Source organism: Cyanistes caeruleus, chromosome 4 (genome assembly GCF_971803275.1).
Source record: "Cyanistes caeruleus chromosome 4, bCyaCae1.hap1.1, whole genome shotgun sequence".
Taxonomy (NCBI): Eukaryota; Metazoa; Chordata; class Aves; order Passeriformes; family Paridae; genus Cyanistes; species Cyanistes caeruleus.
The window spans coordinates 10,983,873-11,005,110 of NC_141704.1; the positions used below are offsets into that span (position 1 = coordinate 10,983,873).

Here is a 21,238-nt window from a genome sequence, read left to right on the forward strand (position 1 = left end):
TTTCTTCATGCTTTTCAATACAAACACATACAGTTTTAAGTACACTTATTTTCCTAATCTATCTGCATATTCTTACATTACCATATTAATAGCAATCTTACATCAGACATCTGCATATTCTTTATCTGCAAAAGAAAGTACAGATCAGCATATTCTGCACGATTCCAGGTACACATTTCTCAGATGTCGACACAAATAGCACAACCCATGAGGGAAAGCACAGTGACACCACCTCTCCCCAAACTTCTCTTAGTGGGAGGACAGAAAAGGAGGAAGACTAAGGTAGCTGGGAACAGCTAGTTCTGTGAAGCTGCAGTGACTTCCAGTGACAATGTATTTGGTTTTAAATGCCTTTTGTTCCACTGCAATTAAAAAGAGTCAGATTTCAGATAGCATATTTTTATCAGTACATCCTTGCACACATAAATCTTTCTTTTGTAATTCTGAAAACTCCTTTCAGAATTGACACATAGCACTAGAGAAATACAGTTCTGTTAGAGAAGTGTATTTCTACATTGTGGGGTCAATTTTTCCTGTCCTAACACTCAGAGTATGACCAAAAATGGTACAGCATTACACTACCCCATATAGATCTCAACCTATTGACTGCACTTTTAAAAATAAGCCTAACTATGCCTTAGATCAAATAAATTACTCCTACAATAAACTGTTCAATAATCCTGATCTCTATTGTATCAGGTAACAGTCAAAGTCTCACTACCACAAAAAACAAAACAAAAGCAGAGCAAACCAGCCAGAAGCACCGTAGTCTGGAATCATGACCAACTTCAAAAAGCACTGCTTCTAAATACACTAAGAAAAAAAAAGCTTGGTAAATGCATTTTTAAGTACAGCATATTTTCATGACTTGGAAATATAACTAAGTAAAACTCTGGTCATAGTTCCCTCTATGTCAAGCCAGCTTCTTTGCAAGGACACCAGAGATAAAAACACAAAACGGTTTTCTTGCACCTATGCAATTGAAATTTCAATATTACAGGGTTGAAAAAAACAACACTTGCAAAAACTATAAGCACTCCTTATAGCCCATGATTGAAAAAAAGTTTCTCTTTTATCAGTATCATCTTCCACATTCATGGCCCATGAGTGCACTTCCTCAGGCTATGAATTATTCAAGGTGAGGTGCTTAAGGACTCTTGTTGCACCTTCTACAATTTTTTAAAATGAAATAAAGTCAAGGCTTTGAAGCTGACAACCCTAGCGTTACTCTTTGACCCACAGGATCTTAGTTATTAATATTAAGTATAACAACTGTAAGACACATTCACACAGTAGGACAGCCAGCATCTTGGTAGGGTTCCCTTTTTGCTTGATTTGAACAGACAATTATCCTTTAATTTTCCACAATTCTGAATGCACACCAGCCACCACGCTGTTCAGCATGCTGCAGATTGATCTGTTTTGCTCCCTAAGGTTTTATGTAGATTTTAAATCATGAATCTGCTAATTGCCTGCACAGAACCAGAAACAGCAATCCAGCAAATCTACATTGTTCCCATGCTGTAATCCTGGACCTTGTTTTAGTTAATGAGAGGTTACTACATTTAACATCAAATTACCTCCAGATTCCATACGTGGCATAATGAAGCCAAACAGCAAATTTTCTAAATTACCCTTCCACAGTGTTAAGCCTCTTAAAAATAACTACATGTTTAATGACAGTTGCATTTTACCAAGAGTTCAACCACAGATGTGCACAAGACCATGGGGCTGGAGAAGTCTCCACAAAGGTCTGGATTTTTTTCTTGTGCTACATTTACAATAGCCTGAAGGAATTTCTAAGGTAATAGAGGGAGCTTCTTTGTGTCATGCTAGACAAAACCTGCACAGTCTGCTTGAAGAAATCAGAGGAATGGGGAACTGGAAGAGAACAGAGCTCAGGCTGCTGAGGGCCAAGACTGTCCCCCTTAGTGGTGTACCTGCAGTATTTCCTCCATTCTCTGCAGTGCTCTGACAGAGATGCAGGCTCCTCATGGAACAGAGATGTAGAGATTTATTACAGCTGCAATGAAGGCTAAATGTGTGGCTCCCACCACAGCTGCATGCAAATCCTCTTGTAGCTTTTCCTAGAGAAGTGGCCTAGGCTGACAGCTTCATCTCTGGAGAAAGATTGTGCAGCACTTCTACAAGGAAACATCCCCACTGGCCATGCATCAGGTCCGAAAAAAACCCACAATTATCTGTGGACTAGTAAGGCAAATTAGTTCACAACTTTGTTCTGTGTTAATATACAAATACTTCATAAACCACTAGCTACATAATTCCAAAAATTCTCCAACTGAAGGTGTTAAGAAAAGTATTAACTAATTAATAAAAAAATTAATGCTTCTATCACAAAGGTTTTACATTTACTCTTGACTTTCTATCTCCTCATTTTTACTGCCCAGTTACCTCCACAGAAAGCATGCAAAAAGATTTCCATCAGCACATTTAATGAAAAGCATTTCTTTCAAGCAAGGCACAAAATTTAGATTTATTTTATTTGATTAATCCCAATTTTTGTTTTACATTAAGTACAAAAACCAGCTGGAACGTAGGTGTAAATACAATTCCACAAAGTAGTTCAGTGAGATTTAAAATCATATCCAGAACCGTAAAGCACAATTAAAAGCAGCCCAGGATATACAGATTGCTTACCATAATTGCTAAAAGAACTCATAATGTATCAACATATATAACAACCTCCAGCAATAACTTATCTCCTTTCTAATCTTTCATTTAAAATGCATTTAGCAATTCTGTACCTAACAAAGAAAACATTAAAGAATGAGAAGGGAAGGTAAGTTTTACTCAAGCAGAGGCCTAACTTAAACACATACACAATCAAAAATTAAACAACAGAACAATGACTTCAATATTCTGAACATTTCTAAGAACATAAATGCTAAGATAATATAGAAAAATAGCCACAGGCTCCAAGACTTATTTACTTCCCAAAGAACTTATGGTGTACTGTAGCTGCCTGAAATATTTTAACAATTATAGAAAATTGTATCTCCAGGTTTGGTACGTCCATGTTTTCTAGATGACAACATATATTTAAGACAACCATCAACTTATTTACAGCTAGAAGCTTACTCCTTTTAAAATCTGTATTAAAAAAATCAGTTTTGGCACTATCCCTAAGGCAATGGATGATAGGTACCTAAGACAGCAAATCGCATAATGAAAGCATAACCAGAAGAAAAGAATTTTTAACTTATAAGAAACTGTGAGGCTATAATTAAAGAGGAAATTAAAGAATCAGCACTCCTAAGTCACTAAAATGCTCTACCTAAAACACTGAAGATTCTCGCTATAGGCAACAGGATTTTGCTTTAAATTGTGAAGCCCCCTTGACTTGTGGGAGAACCAAATACTTCTATGCTTATTAAGTTATCCAACTAGTTTTATTACCAGAAAATAGCAAAAAGTTTAAGGAGACCATGAATTTATGTTTTAAGTAAGCAGAAAAAACATTACTCTGAAGTCCAGCCTTTGCTGTCTATTTAAAACACCCCAAAGGTAATTTTTCCATTCACTCCACTGAGTAAAGCCTACAGAATCTTTTTTTTTTTATTGATATGAATAGTTTTAACAATTCCTTTTTGCATTTCCATCAGCTTCAGTGATAGCTGACCCTTAAACATCTATTTCCCAGTGTTGCCACATTTCCACTGCAAAGACTTCAAGCCTAGATTTAATAAACTGTGGATTTCATTTAAATTTTAAAATAATTTTTGTATTTATCCTAAATTTATAAAAAGATGTTTTTTCAAAACTTAAGGCATAAAACAAGTTTATTGGTTATGTTTCTTTAAGTCTGAGAAGGTGTGTGAGGCTGTTTAAATATCAAAAAAGCTAATGCCATATACAATAATACCAACAAAAGTAAGGAATAAGGCAGCATGCACCCTTAAGATGAAAAGAAAATTTAATTTTACAAGATGTTTAAATAATCCAAAGGCAAAGAGTGTCTGTCTCCTCTACGAGTATCTTCATAAAACATGGAAAATTTAGAGGAATGTTTTAGAGGACATCAAGTTACTAAAATATTCCGTTCAACGTTTATACAAATACATTACTACAATTGTAAGTTTACATACAATCAACTGACATCTCAGTGTTAACTAATTACTTAAATTTACAAGACAAACATAAATAAAGCTGTTAAAACAGGCAAGTACAGTACTGATCTATCATTGAGCACATTGCATTTTTTCCTTCTTTCACCTTGAAAAGAATCAGATTAGAATTGTGCGAAGTCGATCTCCAAACCTAAAAATAAAATAAAAGAGAATTAAGTATATCTATGCGGGTTTTACACAGCGTGGGCATATTCCAAATGTTTAAGTCCTGTTTTCAGGCATGTAATTTACCATTTAACAACCTTTTGTCGTTTTCAGAAGAGGCCACAGTCTTTAAGGTTGTTTTTAATAATGACATCAGTTACAGCATCAAAAACAAACTGCACATTTTTTGTGTCTGTGGCACATGTGAAGTGAGTGTAGATTTCTTTTGTGTCTTTTCTCTTGTTCAGATCTTCAAACTGACACTGAATGTAAGCAGCTGCCTCTTCATAAGTGTTTGACCCTAGAAGAAGAAAATTGCTCAGTAAGTCTCTTCCAATAGAGGAAGAACAAGATATGCACACTATCTTTGAAGGAAAGGATTCTTTGGAAACAGTTAACTTAAACCTGAAGAGGACAAATTCCAGAGCCATTGCTTTAAGATACCATTAAAAAAACCTTGGAAGGAGACCTTATGGATGCATCTGTAATAATAAAAACTTAACACTCAACTCAGATCCAGGGGTGGGAATAGTCTTTCCATTTACTTCAGCACCAGAGGAACAAGTCATTCATGACCCATCCCTTTCCTAGTTTAGGATACTTTGTGTCCTTCATTTAAGTTAGTTGCTTTCAATTTTTATATTTTTTAAAGGTTTGGGGTTTTCCCACAGTCAGTTAAAGACACTTGGAATATAAGTTTCTCCCAAGCTTTCTAATTCTAATATGCTATCTTCTGTCTGAAATTACAATGCAAATCATATATAAAAATGCTATGACTTGTTAAATGAATTCATGCTCTTTTGCTGTATATTTTCTGAATAAACCACAATGTCAAAACCTATGTAAACTCCCTGTTCATAAATCTCTCATGTATCTCAGAAATTCCTACTTATATCAAAGTACAAAAGTAGAAGAACATCAGAAATAAGAATGTACTAAGAATGTACTAAATGAACCTGACCAGTTGCAGCAGTAACATGCTATCAGTGGACCAGCATTATTTCACCTGGTTAAAAAGACTTAAGCAATGTTTTATTTGTGATCCATCAAAACAATCCTTATCTTAATTTTTAGGTCACATAAATATTTTAGATGCCTAGAGTTATACAAATCCTCGGGACCTGTGCCTCAAAAATTAGGTATTTTAACAAAAAAACCCTCTTGACATCTGCATCCTTCCAATACCTGCATATTCAGGGTAGCAAATAGTGAGAGGACTTCTTTTGATTTTTTCTTCAAAAAGATCTTTCTTGTTCAGGAATAGAATAATAGAAGTGTCTGTGAACCATTTATTGTTGCAGATACTGTCAAACAATTTCATGCTCTCGTGCATCCGATTCTGTAATTGAAGAAAAAGCCATCACTTTCTATTTTACCAGATGTCAGCAGTAAAATAAGGATACATATTTTTGATTACTTAGAAATTAACCAGTTACAAAACTAAGTTTTAGCAAACACAATCACATTTTACCGCAGGGAAATACAGAGAGGCTAAACTACCATAGAGATCACTTCCACGAGCAGGGTTTAAGCAACTACTTTTTCTCATTTCCAGGTCTTATTTTTTAATATTTCTGACATTTTTGGTGTGTTTTGACATTTTGCAATACAGATAGTCTAAAAGAATTGCTGAGTTACCTGAAATTTTCTTAACACTGATTAGATCTTCTGGAAATTGAAAATAAATTTTGCAGATTTTCTAGCTGATATTCCAAAGTAAGGAAAAAAGTTCTACAAAGCTAGACAATCAAGTAAGCAGGTATTTTAACTCTTACCATAATATTTAACTCTGTAGAAAAATTATCCAACATGTAAGTACTTTGGCCAAGTTCCAGTCATTTAAGTAGCAGGATGCTAGCTATGACCTTCTTTGACTATATTTGACTTGAAAGGTTCTTATTTCTCTTTCCTCCCCAAATTATATTTTATAGAAAGTTGCAGAACACAAGGAAGAGCACAGAGTCTGTTAATGATTCACATACAGAGGTAAGCATCACTTCAGACCACTCAAGATAGTAAAATGTACCCTGTGCACAGTGACACGGAAGGAGTAAACTCTTGAAAGAGAAGAAAGGAGCCGAGGGTGTTGGAAAGGAAAAGGAAGAGAAACATTTCTGCAACTAAGACAAGAGATTGGAGAAACACAGTTAGAAAGAAACAAAAACTGAAGACTGAGGAAGGAAAGGAAAACAAAATGTGGTAAAGCAGATACAGGTAAGTAAAAAAAATTCTTACTATGTACTTCTAGCATCCATAAAAAGAGACTAAAATGTGTATTACTGACAATGTATCCTTGTTAATTTATGTTTCCTTTAAAACACAAAAAGTGTAGCTAGAAGAATACTTATCTCTTACTATTCCTTCTGAGAATATGAGGAAGTACTTTGGAACCCAAAAGAATGAATTCTATCACCATTTCACTGAGATGTTTTGCACAAACCCCATACATCTAATAAAGCAATAATACTTCAAAAGACCTATTGACAGCTTTCCCTCCAAGCTTAGCTTCTATCCAACAACTATTCTCTTCAACATTACGGTACTTGCCATTTCCTCGTCTTCAGCCAAGACCAAATCATAATCACTTAGTGCCACACAAAAAATAATTGCTGTTACACCCTCAAAACAATGAATCCACTTCTTCCGCTCTGATCTTTGGCCTCCAACATCAAACATTCTGCAAAACAGAAGTAAAAAACAGTGAATGAACTTTCAAATTTTTTGCTTTCTGAATATTAACCAAAATCTGGACTTATCAGCTGTGTAAATCTGAGAACAGTATCTTAAAAATAATGCAAAAAAAACCCCATGTATCATTAATTACTTTTTTTTTCAGCATACACCTCACTTTTAATAAAGCCTTAAAAATCTTCCTGTAAATTTTAGAGACCATGAGAAGTATGAGAAGGATGATGACGAAAGAACAAAATTAACTATTTTCAATATTATATTTAAGTTAATTGTAATCTGTATAATATAAAAATATACAGTTAGCTTCACTAGAAAGTCTACAATAATAAAAGCTACTGATAAACAATATGGACTGCAGACTGTCAGTCCTGGTGGGTTTTAGCTCCTCTCTCCTCTAAGCCAAATTGGAACTTAAATCTGTTCTTCAACTGGCCACATTTAAAGTAAGATTGTAAGTATAGGGCAGGTAAAAAACCCTACCGATTTAATGTTAGTGCACTACACTAACACTGTAAATTGCACTTGAAGGGATTCAATTACAGTTGTTATTTTTAGGTATCTTCAAGTGTTCCAAGTTGCTAGGTTTTAATTTGAAAAAAAACACAGTAAAAGTAAGTAGAGAAGGAAACAAATTGGAAGAAAAAGACCCTTTGCTTTCTCATGGAAAACTGTCAGAAACACTGAAACCTCTGACAAGGTCTTCTACTCAGGTAAACTTCTGAGAAGTGACAATACTCATTGCCATTTTAATGTTCTCAATTTTAATTGAGATAATGCCATGTCAAAAACACTTGAAAGATTATTCTTGCTGAAAAAAGGATTCCTTAGAGGTGCTCCTTACCTTCAAAAAATATTTGAAGGGAAGTTTCTGCATATCACCCTATACAAATGTGAGCCAGTCACATACCACTCCTACTTAGTTCTCAAATAATTAGCAATGGCTGTACCCAGAGAATATATTTTGTACTTCCATATCTTAATTAATCCCCTAAATTTTAGTAATTACTTCTGTCAATTTTAATGTTATGCTTTATAACTTTATACTGAGACCTCATTTTCCATAAGAATTAACACTTCTACAAAAAATGTGTTCTTTGAACACAAAAGTAGTAAATAATCAGATTTAACTTTTGGACAAGTCTATAGAAACAGGATGAAGGTGACTTGCTATTTGCATTTTGGATTGAATCAATAATCAAAGCTATGCTAATTGCTTTATAGAGAAGGCTGAAGTGAGGCTTAACCCCAAGGAATCTAAACACACACAGCAGAACAGGAAAGAAAAGATAATGAAAGAAATTGATCCTGTGTAGCTAGTCATATTTATGCAGCCTTGTCTTAGTATAATCGAGCCTTTCATATGTTTGGATGATCTTAAAAGTTATTTTTAAGGTTATGTAAGAGTGTACCTCAAGCCTTCCCAATAACTCATTAAGCCTATTGCCTAAGGCACAGGTACAGGAGTTTGAATGCACAACATTACAGATAAAAATTTCCATAGGCCTGGCTCAAAGACACATTTTACAGAAGTGTAACCATATGGTCCTTGTAACAGTCCAAATAATCTGTACAGACTGGACCAATCTACAGTAGGTAAAAAGAAACATTGGAAAGTAAATGAGAAGATGGAGAGCCCCTTAGAATACTGAAGTCCTCTCTTCAGGCTTGGCTAAGGACTACTTTCTTTAGGTTTGCATGAGATTCATTACAATTTATCAGCTATTCTTTTGTGGATTAATACAAATTTTGTATTATTAAACCCTAAAACAAGGAAACAAAACAGATTTCCACAGTACTGACTGCCCAGAAGTATCCATATTTCAGTATTTGTCATGCATTTTCCTTCAGAAAACTGAGTCAAGCACAATAATTTATTTTTTTTCCTAAAAAGAGGGGGGAAATAATCAAACTTGTGGTTAGACAAATTTGTTAAATTACACCACTGAATTCCATATCCCATAATTTTACAGGAAATTTGATAGACAGATAGCCATGCAGCATGATTTACATACTTAAAATGAAGGTCTTTGAAAGTAAAGTGAGTTTCCACTATTCCTGTAGTTTTCACTCTAGTCCTGAGAACATCCTGTTGAGTTGGAATGTAGCTGGTTTGGGCTATCCTGTCCAAGTCATTCAGGTAACTAAAGGTAAAAATAAACACTGCTTTCAGTTATTCATAAAACAGCAACAAAAGAATTACAAAGAATTACAGAAGTTTTAAGTCCATTCATTATACTGTGCTTGAATTTTATAAAATAGTTTTCTCCGAGACACAAGACACAGCATTCTACTCAAACTTCCAAGTTCTTTTCAAAATAAGCTTTTGAGACACAATCTTTCATCCCAGATAAAAGAAAACTTATGAAATTTATTCCAGTAGAAAGAATTTTTCTTTAGAAAATCCAAAATGCAAACAAGGTTCCATAAACATCAGTGTTATTAGCGCTAATTAGAAACATCTTCATCTTTGCAACTTACTGAACTGCAGGTTACTTTGAACCATAAACAAAGCCCAAAACCATCCTATTTGATAACAGATGTGAAAAGAATAACTCAGTATTTTGGCCAGAATTAATGTGTCTAAGAAAATGCCTAATACATAACAGTTAACTTTTTATTGAGAATTCCTAATTGCACATATTTTTTAAAATTAGTATGCTTTCATTGCCAAAATCCTTGCAATGTAGGCCAAGTCCAGTGTTTCCAAAAAACTATACATCTTACTTGTACTTTTCCCATAGTAAATAGGGAAGGCATTGTGTTCTATTTTAGGTGGAACAAGTTCACAATTTTACAGATACATTTATATGACCAGAAGAACAGTTTTCTTATGAAACTTGAGTCACAGTTGTCTAGAACAACAAATAGAACACAGGAGGTTACCACAGGAGAGTATGTGAATCTCTAAATGAAGCGCTCCATATGGAAAAAAGTTTATATAACTGAGAATCAACTTCAAGCATTACAAAATACTTCAGAATCATAAAAAATTGCACTACAAGGCAGCATCACTGCTATTGCCACTCTTTACCATCTCCTATCTCCTTCAACGGACTCCTTTCCTTGACTGACTTACCATTACTTACTGCCACACCATCTCATTATTGCCTTCCCAGTTCCTTAACATTTTATTTTCTTACTGAAGTGCCCTGGCATAAAAGATACATTCTAATTGTTTCTCGGCTCAACGCATTTCTAATAGAGACCATTAATTAAAAATGAAAACATAGCAATGTTGAAATAGGAAAAAACTCTATTACAAAAGAAAGTAATATTCTTGGTAATATCTACACAGATCACGTCACCACATTTTTTGGACATATTCAGATACTAAAAAGGTACTTTTGTTATGCTTTCATAATAGAAAACCTATTACAGCACCTGGTATCAATTTTTGTCTTCTTTAAGGGAGTGAAACATCTGGTCAGAACATGACAAGTTCATAATTACACTACACCTTTTCCTTTCCAACCCCAAAGCTTTCCTGCAGCATTTTGAGGCAAGCAGACTCTATCTTGCTATCTTTGTCCAGATACCTGTGTTTTCCATCTGCGTAGGAGCAGAACTTGTCAGAAGATGACACCTCATACTGCTTTAGTTACTAGTTAGAAGGCAAAGAGAATCTTGTCTGTCACACTGTACTTACTAGGCAGCAGAGTCATTGAGCTGGTATTCTCGAGATCTGTTGAAACAGGCTTGAACCCCACTGTCTTTCCACAGTCTCTTGATAACTCCTGCAAGCTCTGAAGTCATAAATCCTTCTTCTGCTGCTCCAGCCAGCACAAAGAGCTGACGAGCATCATCCTTTAGGATGTAAAAACAAGGTGAAGAGAGAAGTATTGAAAAACACAACAGAAGTATTATCACCAAAGAATCAGATTCAACAAATGCATTACTTAACCTGGTAATGTGAATGTATCTGAACAAAAAAATGTGAAAGAAAACAAGTTATTTTAGTGTTCTGCACTGGATATTAATTCCCATATTTTTCAACAACAGAAAAAGACTAGCAAATCAAATTTATCATTAGCTGATAAAGCTTCTGGTCTGTTTATAACTTGAGTGAGGTTTTTATAAACAGGAGTAGTAACATTTTGTGCTCAAACCTAAAGTTAGCCATATTTGCTCATAAAACACCACTTACTGGATAAAATGATTACAATATAGATTAGACCCTTCATAAGGGTAGCTGTATATTGAACAACTGAAGAAAACACATTATTTGCTTAATTTTAATTAATTATACAACTTTGAAAGTGTCAAATAATCACTTCTTCCCAAATTATGCATCAAAAATTAGAAAAACACTTCTAAAAACTTTTCCAGATAAATCAGCCACAATTATCTATTGACTTAATTATTCTACAGAGACCAAGTTCTCTTGGTAATGCAAACATCAAGATTTTTAAGAGCAAATGCTGGATTTTAAAACTATATATAATAACTGGCTTTGAGAATGAGGCTAATTGCGTGCAGGATGTAAACCCACCATTCCCCATTTTATCAGCATTTGACCAGTTGACCAGTGACATCCAACTTTGACTGAGCAAAGTAACTTAGTATTTTATTTTCTTAAGTATTTCTATTGTATTTAGACCTGTAAGGCACTGAAGGAAAGACAGCAGATGGGTACAGAGAAAGTCCACGTTAGTACTCTCCTGTGGGTAGCTGCTTAACCTTGGTTATTAGCAGAACACAATCCAATGCCAAGGTACATCAGCCAGAAAAATCAGCTTGTAGCTACTACCCACAGCATGTACTATTTGTCCAGTAATTAAAAGAAACAGAACAATGAATCTGGAAAGGAGGAAGGAGAAAAAGGGAGACTCAGACATGTCAGCTGGGAACTAAAGTATTTCAAGAAAGAGGAGGATTTTAAAAGGCAACATATAGGGTTATTCTAACAAAACAGTAAGTGAAGACACATGCAAATCTGTAAAAAAAACTGTCACTTTGCTATTCCAGCACTAAGCTGTGGGGAAAAAATACACATTTTCAGAATAAGCACAAAAAGCAGTGATTGTTCTAAAGATACTGTCCACTGTAGACTTAAATAATCAAAGATTGTGTGAGCTAACAGGGAAATTGTTTACAGATGGATTGGGTAATACTAAATTTCAGAGGTTGAAAACGAAAGGCTTGCAGTTCACTCAAGCCAAACTTGAAGAGACTTAAACATATATATATATAGATACACATCTGTAGGTACACATATGAAGAACAGGTTGTTGATGTATAGTTGAAAGTGTCTTTTGAAAGCTAGAGTAGGTAGAAATCTAAAAGAACATTCATCAAACAAAAATACTGTATACTACACATACACAGGATAAATTGTAGACAAATAATACAAATTTAATACATTGCAATCACGATTACATAAAAAACTCAGAGCTGTAAAGATCAAAGGGTTGGATAGTCAGATTTCAGGGGCTTTAATCTGAACACTATGCCCACATCAAAGAAATCTGAATGACAGCTCTGGACTTGAATACTGTTTGTGAATGCAAATGCAAGGACCTACAACTCAAAAAAGCAGCAAACCTTTAAGAAGGGACAATATTAAGACACATGATGGAAACTGCTTAGAAACTGACAGTTTTGTCACAAAAGATGGTAAGATTTTATACCTAAGAGGGTCTGACTTTCATGTGTCTCTACATGCTCTCAAACAGGGGAGTAGGGAAAGGGAAGGTAGAACAAGAGAATTGATTTCAGCTTTTTAAAAGGCCAAACATTAAAATGAAATATGGTCTCTGTTACCCCATCTTCCTTTTGCTAAAATGGCAACTATACAGACACCACAAGCAAGGCAGTAAGCAATAATCAAGTCCTAGTTCTGTTATTAATCAATGCTAGATAATTTCCTTTAGTTATACTGAAATAGGACAGCTTGCTCTACAGGTGTCACTTTTAAAACCAGATTCCATACATAAGGTAATGTAAAAAAATTAATTTAACCATTTCTCCAACTAGTGCAAATCTCACATTCAAGAAGTGGCCTACAGTCCTCTGAACCACATTCACTAATGTTTCTCAAAACACAGGTCCTACTTAAACTGTCCTGTAGCACAGAGGAAGATAACACCAGCAGGCCAGTTGTAAATCTGGTATATCTGTGCTCCCTTGATTCAATAACTTGAAGAAAAAGAATGTTCAACTCACTGCTCTACCATTAGTCTTATGACAGAAATAAGAGTATGTGATTTTCACCCCATTTAGAGTAAAACCCTCAGAAATTTAAGAAAAATAATCTAAATGTAACAGTTTACACCAGAAGTTACAATTTTGAGCTATTTTTTCTGCAAAAGACAACAAAGTTGAAAATAATTGAGGTATAAACATACTACTACTAACATTTAATGCTAATATTTCATAGCAATGATCCTCTGAAAAAAAGAATTTGGACCACCAAGACCTGACTAAGTATACAGGGATGTACAACTATTTTAAGATTGCTCCTGACACAAGTTTGCCTCATCATTTATACAGTTCTCTGAAGTCAAGAAACTCAGATGACTTAAAACTGACATCATATATACCAAAATCTTCTTGTTAGTCATTTTATCTACTAACACCTAAATTTACTCCTCCTCCGTTTTCTTTTACTATGCATTTAGTAACATAAGTCTACCATCTGCCTCTTTCCAACATTAACTGCCAGACTCCAGAGAGGACTGCACAAACACTGAACTAACAAGCAGTGAAATATCATCAGTGCTCTGGAAAACTTTAGTCTCAAGGGCAGACTACAGAAAACATGAGAGCAAATGTAGAGAGGAGTAACCAATGAAATTGAAGCTTTTACTAATTATGCTTAAAACTGAAAAGACATCAGGTAGAAGTAACACATGTACATAAAATGATGGCTATAATTGGCTGTCAATCAGATTTATACTTCAGATACAACTTCATGACTCACTATACATAATTTTACAAATGTCTTCCTTATGACAACCATACATACTGCATTTCATAAGGTTACTGAATGAATACCGTCTAATGCTTATAAACAGCTCTTCAAGCAACCAATAAAATCTTAAAGACTGTCAGGAATGAAGAACCTACATACTGTTTCTTATTTTTAAAAACCCTCATCTCCTCCCAACTGTAATTCCACCTTAAAGTGATGGAAAGAACTTATAACAAAATATTCCTCTGACTACCTTACATGTATTTATGAACATGCACGTGCTCATGAGCAACAAAATCCTTCCTCCATCCTTCATATGAGATAGCCACAATATGGTAAGTTCTGGCTCCAAAACTATTACTGCTGAGCATTCTGCACTCTGATTTCTGTGGGGAGGAGATAAAAGCACACATCCTGAACCAACTTTAACTGCTGTTCAGAGTAACAGCTCTGGGGATCAATTTCAGCACTGCAACACAGACTGTATAGAGTCTTGTAATGAGACCACATGCAAAAACACATTAACTTAGCCTTTTACAGAGATATTCCAAACTTCTTCCTGCCTCACTAGATGTGGATGTCACCATCAGGGTCACCATAGGTAAGAGCATAAGATTAGGACTGGAGGTCCCAAAAGGCAGGATGGCAAATAAACTCATCAGAGCTTTACACGTAGGACGTTAGACAAGATAAGAAGGAAAAGGTACAGAAAAGCTTAGGGAAAAGTCTCATTTCCTGGGAAAAGTTCCAGGATTAGTATAATGAAAAAATAAGATCCCAGCAGCAGGTGCATGCCCGTGTCTCTTTGTGCAAAATAAAGTCCTCAACACTGGAAATCGGTAGGAAACAGCTTAGAGGCTGGCAATGTTTCAGACACTGCTTTGTCTATGACCTAACAGAGGAGTGCAGGCAGCGCAGTGCAGAAGTGGCTAGATGCCTCCCTATTTAAGCTGTATTTTTTAAGATGTCTAACTTAAGAGGTCTAAATGACCTACCTAAAAGCCCCCAAGTCCATACAAATTAGAGACAAAACTGTGGACTCCTTAAGATTCAGATGTTTAGTTCTCCAAATTTAGACAAAATCCAGAAAATAGTATCTAAACCAAATAGGTGTGAATCAACCCAGTGCTGTCTGCTCCACAGGTCACCTTGCCATGCAAATGCCAAAGGCATTTAGCTGTCAAACACTTATCTCACAAAGATTTCTGAAGGAAATAGTATGGGTATTTCAGCTTTATATATATATGTGTACTTCAATACTCACAGCCCTGATTGGATCACCAAAGTCTATCTTCAACCTCCCCATTGCTCTAATGATAGCAATAATGGACTGAATGGTGTTACTGTAGACAACAGCTTTGTACTGTTTACATTCATCTTCTGAATAACCAGCTTCATGGATAATCCTATGGAAGAAAAAAAAAACTAAATTCTCTATTCAAATTCAAAAATATTTCTCTAACACAGTATTTCACCACACTTACTTCATTTGCTTGACAATTGTGCTTTTCCCCGATTCACCAGCTCCTGAAAAATAAATGTGTGAAAATTCAACATTAGGCTTTTACTGATCTTGGAAAATATATTTTGATTCTATATTTCATGTATCTAACCAATATAAAAACCTTCAACAGGTAAAAGAACATGTTACAAACTGATTTTTAATATAAAATCATCAGCTGGAAACTTCAAAACCAAGCCATTCCAAGAACAAATCTCAGTTCTCAAAAGTGTTTTCTTTTTACTGAAGTGAGCGTAATCTTTACACAGTCTGCTGGTGTTTCTAATGTGAACAGATGATAAGTTGCTCAACTTAAAAGGGATCTAAAGCTTAATTCCTCTAACTGCCTTTTAATCAAAACCTAACCAAAATCCATTCTTCACACTGTATTAATGGTCTTCCGTGTTGCAAATGAACACCTTAAAATTCTTCAAGGCTTTAGTCCTTGTACCCTCTTTTGACCATTGCATGAATAAACCAACAGTCAGCCTACTTCTTGTTAGAACAGATGGCATGAGGTTTACCAATCAACCTGGTATCATTTTAAGAACAACAAAACGAAACAAAATCTATGTTAAAATACAAAGCTTAGAAAACCAGTATTCTGCCAACAGACAGGGAGAAAAGATGCAGTTTTTGCCATCTCAACAACCTATATTTATTCTGCTTCTTACTCTCAAAAATATGTGGAACTCTTACAGCTGTGGTCTAATCCCTTTAGATAGCACCCTCTCAGTTTGCCTGTGACTTGTCCTGAATTCTACCTCTCACAGTTCCCCTTTCTCAATATAGCTTTGCAGAAGTGACTCTCATCTTCATACAGTCTACAGGTATTTCTAATGCAGAGATCACCCATTGTCCAATTCCAATTACCGAAGAAAACTGACCACAGAAAAGCACTGATAAAGTCTGCACTTACTCATCTCCAAAAAAAGGGCAAGAACTTGACACATGATAGTCAACCTCATTTTGGACAAAATAAAGGTTATTGGTAAGTGCCTACACAGGTTTACAAAGTACAAACTTCACTTAATAAGTTCTCATGAGGAAAGAGGTGGGTTTGGGTTGGAGGACACTAAGAGCTGTAAATTACTTTGACCATAATAAGGCTTCCAATGCCACCTTCCAAGGCAGCCCTTTTACCAAGTGACTAAGTACCAACTTTAGGGTGTCTGAAAATCTGCCCAGACAGCCACAGTTAAAGGCTTGTGTCAATGGTTCAAAACACTAACTGAAGGCATTTAGGCAATCTCCAGGAGACAACACTGAGCTAATAGAGTTTAGAATCTTCACCAATGACCTGAAAGCAAAGGTAGAATGCACTGACACCAAGTCTGCAGCTGACATGAGCCCAGGAGTCCAGGAAGCGGTTGCCAGTGTTAGAGAACAGAGGTGCTACTTAGAAGGTCCTCAATATGCTAGAAGACTGAGCTGAGGAATCTCATGACAGTGAACACAGACAAATGTGAAGTCCTTCAAGTTGCACAGAATAACACATCCAACCCATTTGGGACTAATGGGTTAGGAAAACTGTGGGGCTCAGGAACAGTCAGCAGTGGGCCTTATGGTGATGAAGGTCAATCACATTCCAGGCTGCTGCACTGGGACTGTCTGGGACAAAGCTAACTCTCTTCACAGCAGCCCTACTGGACTGCAGGTTTGTAGCTAAACTAGTGCTGGTAACACTCATTAGCAAGAGAAACCGATGGTTCTCTTATAGCTGAAAAATGAAAGTGCAGCATCGATGCATTTTCTCTTTCCCACCATGTCCCTACCCTTAGTGAGTAGCCTGGGTGTAGACAAGACCTTGAGAAGGGACACAGCTGGGACAGCTGACAAAAGACAACCAAAGGGATATTCCATGCTCAGCAGCAAAACCTCAGGGAAGGGAGGGAAGAAGAGAGGTAGTCATTTGTTCTCAGTGTTTGTCTGAACCTTCTTTTGTTAAAACCTTTGCAACTGCGGTTACAGTGATGCGTCTGAGACACAATTCATACAAGGAATGAGGGAACTGGGGTTTTTTAGTCTGGATAACAGGAGGCTCAGGGGAGACCTCAACACTCTCTACAACTACCTTAAGGATGTTTTAGCCAGGTGAAGTCAGTCTCTTCTCTCAGGTAATAAGTGATAGGGCAATAGGAAATGGCCTCAGGCTGTACCAGGAGAGTTTGAGACTGGAAAATGTCTTCATCAAAAGCTTTGTCAACCATTGAAACAGGCTGCCCGGAAAGTGGTGGAGTCACAGTACCTGGAGGTATTTAAAAACTTTAGATCTGGCATCTGGGGACATGGCTTAGTGGTGGGCTTGACAGTGCTGGGTTAATGGTTGGACACAATGACATTATAAGCTTTTTCCAAAGCAAATGATTCTATGATTCTTTCCACACAAACATTAAGCATGCCAAGGCCCTGCTTTCCAGGAAGTGGCCAAACACCCGCATCCCAGTGAGACGGAAGGAAGGAATTAACTCTTCTTTCTATTTTGCTAGTGTGTGCAAGCTATGGCTTTCTCTATTAAAATATCATTATCTTGATCCATGACTGTACTTGCCTTCCTTCTATTTTTTCTTTATCCCAAGGGAGAGGAGAGTGATCACACAGCTGTGTGGGTGTTTGGGCTGATCCTGACCAACAGACTCCACTGCTGCAGCAGCAAAAGCGCAGACAAGTCAAAGGGCGCTGTTTCTCCCCAGCAGTCATCATTCATTACACTGCATCTAAGTACTGTATACAATTCTCCCCCTCAGAGCCCAATAAATGAGACAGACAAAAAACAGTTGAAGGTCACTTAGTTGTTTAGAGGGCAATGACATTCAAGGAAAAGCTACAAGGAACTGGACATTTTAATCCTAGAAAGATTGGTGTGGGGAGAAGGTCAGATGTCTTTAAGTTTCTGTCCTTCCCATAACACCCACTTAAGACAGCTTAAAGCAGAAGTAAACTTGCACACAACAAAGAGATGTGAGGCAGTTAACCTCTAGCACAGTCAGTTTCGGTGAGATATAAGGAAGGAGGTACAGGGAACCTCTTCCATGGACGAGGTTGTACTGCACATGGACGAAGTAGAAACTCAGCCTCAGAGATCTTCAAATTCAACTGGACAAGGCTCTGAGCAAGCTTACCTGTTTTAATGTTAGCCTGGCTTTGAGCCAAGGGATACTAGATGAACTCTAGACCTCTAAGAGGTTTCTTCCAACTTAAGTATTTCATTTCTGTAGAACAGAGTATTTCTATACTTAAATACTATTAAGTGCTGCTTTTAAGATATTCCTCTTTTTAAACCAAGTATGTAACTTCAGGACAGGCTCAGGCCAATTTAAGACTGGCTGTTAAAAGTTGTCCCACCTCCTCCCCAGCACTGCTACGATGTGGTTGCACTTCTCTTCCTCCAACACCACAGCATGAGTGCTGGCACCAAGAGGAGACACTGAGTTCAGAGGAATAGAGCTAAGGTATAAAGCCGGCCTGTCAGCATCAATCTAGATTGCTTAATGCCATCTGTAGCTCATGTCAAAGCAAAAGACTTAATTTTTTATAAATCTGCAACTTTCTTTACAGAGCAGCGAAAGTTCTCAAGAATTTGAGTGGCCATGGAAGTACATTAATATAAACAGAAATCAGAGACACCAGTACAAAAGCCATTTGTTATTTAGACACCTGAAGCATTTATAAACCAAATTAAAAATCTCAAAATAGCTAATTATGCACTTAAGCACAAATAGTTTAATAGTGACAAAAGTTTAAAGATTAGCTTTATTAATTAAATTACTATAATTTGCTTTGAATTAATATTTTTATTCAAATAATTTGAAGATGGTGTATTCCCTGAATTCAACAGCAACTTTAGAGATATTAAGACATATACTACAGCATTTAATTTACATAACCTCATAAAATGTTCTGTTAAAAATTTATCATATTTGAATAACCAAGAATGTCAGTGTCAGGACTAGTTACAGTATAAAAATGTAATTATTTTTGTCATACACATTGTACTCCATTTTTTGAGTCAGATATGCATGCTCCTCCATGGTGTTAGAATTCACATGTACCAAACACCTACAATTATCATAAAAGCATTCTCAGTAACATAACCACAAACACCCATAATACTCATAAAGAATAATTAAGTCATTTATTACAGAGTACCTAACATCAGCAGTGAGCTCCTGGAAGGTGCATTCCCCTATGTTATTTAAAGGAAAATAGAAATGATTGTACTTGGTTTGGGTTTTTCCTTTAACTGCACACTGAAATAAATGCAGCATTCCTAATAATCTTTGCAAAGGACATGGGAAAATTTCACCTTACTCATTGTCCCATAATGAAAGGAAATTCATTATTTTTGAACTCCTGAATGCAGAACTCTGCCAGCTTTTCTGACAGATATACTTTGTAAAATTTCCTTCTTTATCTCATCATAAGTTGCCCGTACAGCAAAATGAGAACTAACTGGTTTAGAAAGTTTTAGATAGAAGCAAGCAGCATTAAATATTACATGTGACAGCTGCATATAAAATGTCAGAGCTAGCTATACTGTCACAACCAAACACTACCTAAATTTAGACAGACTTGATTGTATATTCCTCAATCATCTAGTAAATTATGCTATTTATTGCTTGCTATTTAAATGTGATACTTGATTTCAGATCACTACTGTCAATAATTTGAACATTCTTATTGGCTCAGTTACTATTTATTTATAACAAAAATATTATTAAAAAGACATGACAGTTCTGCTTAGACTGCTACATAGCAGCATGTAATTTCTGAATTTGAGAGAGTAGTGGGCATTTTTTGTTTGTTCACTTTTAAATGTAAGTCTAAATTTACTGTTAAGTCATTACATTAATGGAAGTTTTAATAACTGATTAGTCCTTTCTTCCCCTTCCACACTTTATATCCTTCATATTCTCCTCAAAAAAGGGCAACACAATCTACAAAAATCTAAAGAATTTTGAAACTTTTGTTCACATAGTTGACTAAGAACATAACTTGAATTAAATCTAATACTCTTCCTACACCTGCTTGCCAGAAAGCACGTAGATATTTATGCTTCATTATGCAGACTGCCAAAATATGGGAGCAAAGCACATCCAACTTAAATAGCAAAATTTCACATTATCCCCAGAGATTCCACTATAATCTGAAAGGTCTTCTGCATCAAAGTTTAATACTCAGGCTCTACCTTCAGATGTCATTATTTCCCAGCTAGTATTGCACTATCCATAGCAGTCATTTACCTGGATCCAGCAGGAACTCTGACTGCACTCCATGACTCTGGAGCCAGCACATAAATCCAGGCCTGTGACTAACCTTACTGCACCACAGTGAAGCTGACACTCAGCTAAATAAGAGGGACTAAGTCCACATTACAATGTTTCTTTCAAAGACAGCTCTCTTCTTTGGAAATAGGAAAAAATCAAAGCATCTCGTTCAAAAAAATCCCCCAATCAAAAAAACACTTAGCAGACCAGTCTTAATGCATCTTCCCACTGAAGGAACCAAGTAATAAGCCAAGCAGAGTTCAAATAAATTTAAGAAACAGCTAAAGCAATATTTGATTCTCCAAGCTGTGTTTGGTCAATTACAGAAAAAAAAAAATATTAAAAAGACTGGCTTAGACTCGATCTTTATTTTATCACAGGGTGATAAAATCATTTAGGTTCTTTTCCAATCTAAATGATTTTATCACCCTATGACTCACTACTAGTAAATTGTAGCAAACACCATCTTACACTGAATATTCTTTTCCAATTAAGCAAATCCCTGTTCAAAATTAATTTAAACATTTAATAATTTGATTAAAATTATCAGGTAAGCAAAAATGCTACTTTAAAATAC

At 35.8% G+C, this 21,238-nt stretch overlaps 1 protein-coding gene across 3 annotated transcripts in view; it reads right to left on the reverse strand.

Annotated features, from left to right (window-relative positions):
- Positions 1-2,464: 2,464 nt before the first annotated feature.
- The window catches only part of LOC111923276 (guanine nucleotide-binding protein G(i) subunit alpha-1), a 32,881-nt gene continuing 14,107 nt past the window's right edge, over positions 2,465-21,238 (reverse strand). The window contains exons 2-9 of one of the 3 annotated variants that reach the window (XM_023918996.2): positions 15,378-15,420; positions 15,158-15,299; positions 10,630-10,787; positions 8,996-9,124; positions 6,840-6,969; positions 5,478-5,631; positions 4,391-4,593; positions 2,465-4,278 (exon numbers count right to left, since the gene is read on the reverse strand). In XM_023918996.2, the coding sequence (XP_023774764.1) occupies positions 4,403-4,593; positions 5,478-5,631; positions 6,840-6,969; positions 8,996-9,124; positions 10,630-10,787; positions 15,158-15,299; positions 15,378-15,420 (947 nt within the window). In that variant the 3' untranslated portion in view covers positions 2,465-4,278; positions 4,391-4,402. Of the gene's footprint in view, positions 4,594-5,477; positions 5,632-6,839; positions 6,970-8,995; positions 9,125-10,629; positions 10,788-15,157; positions 15,300-15,377; positions 15,421-21,238 lie in introns of all 3 variants that reach the window. The other 2 variants (XM_023918995.2, XM_086886630.1) reach the window with 2 other exon arrangements.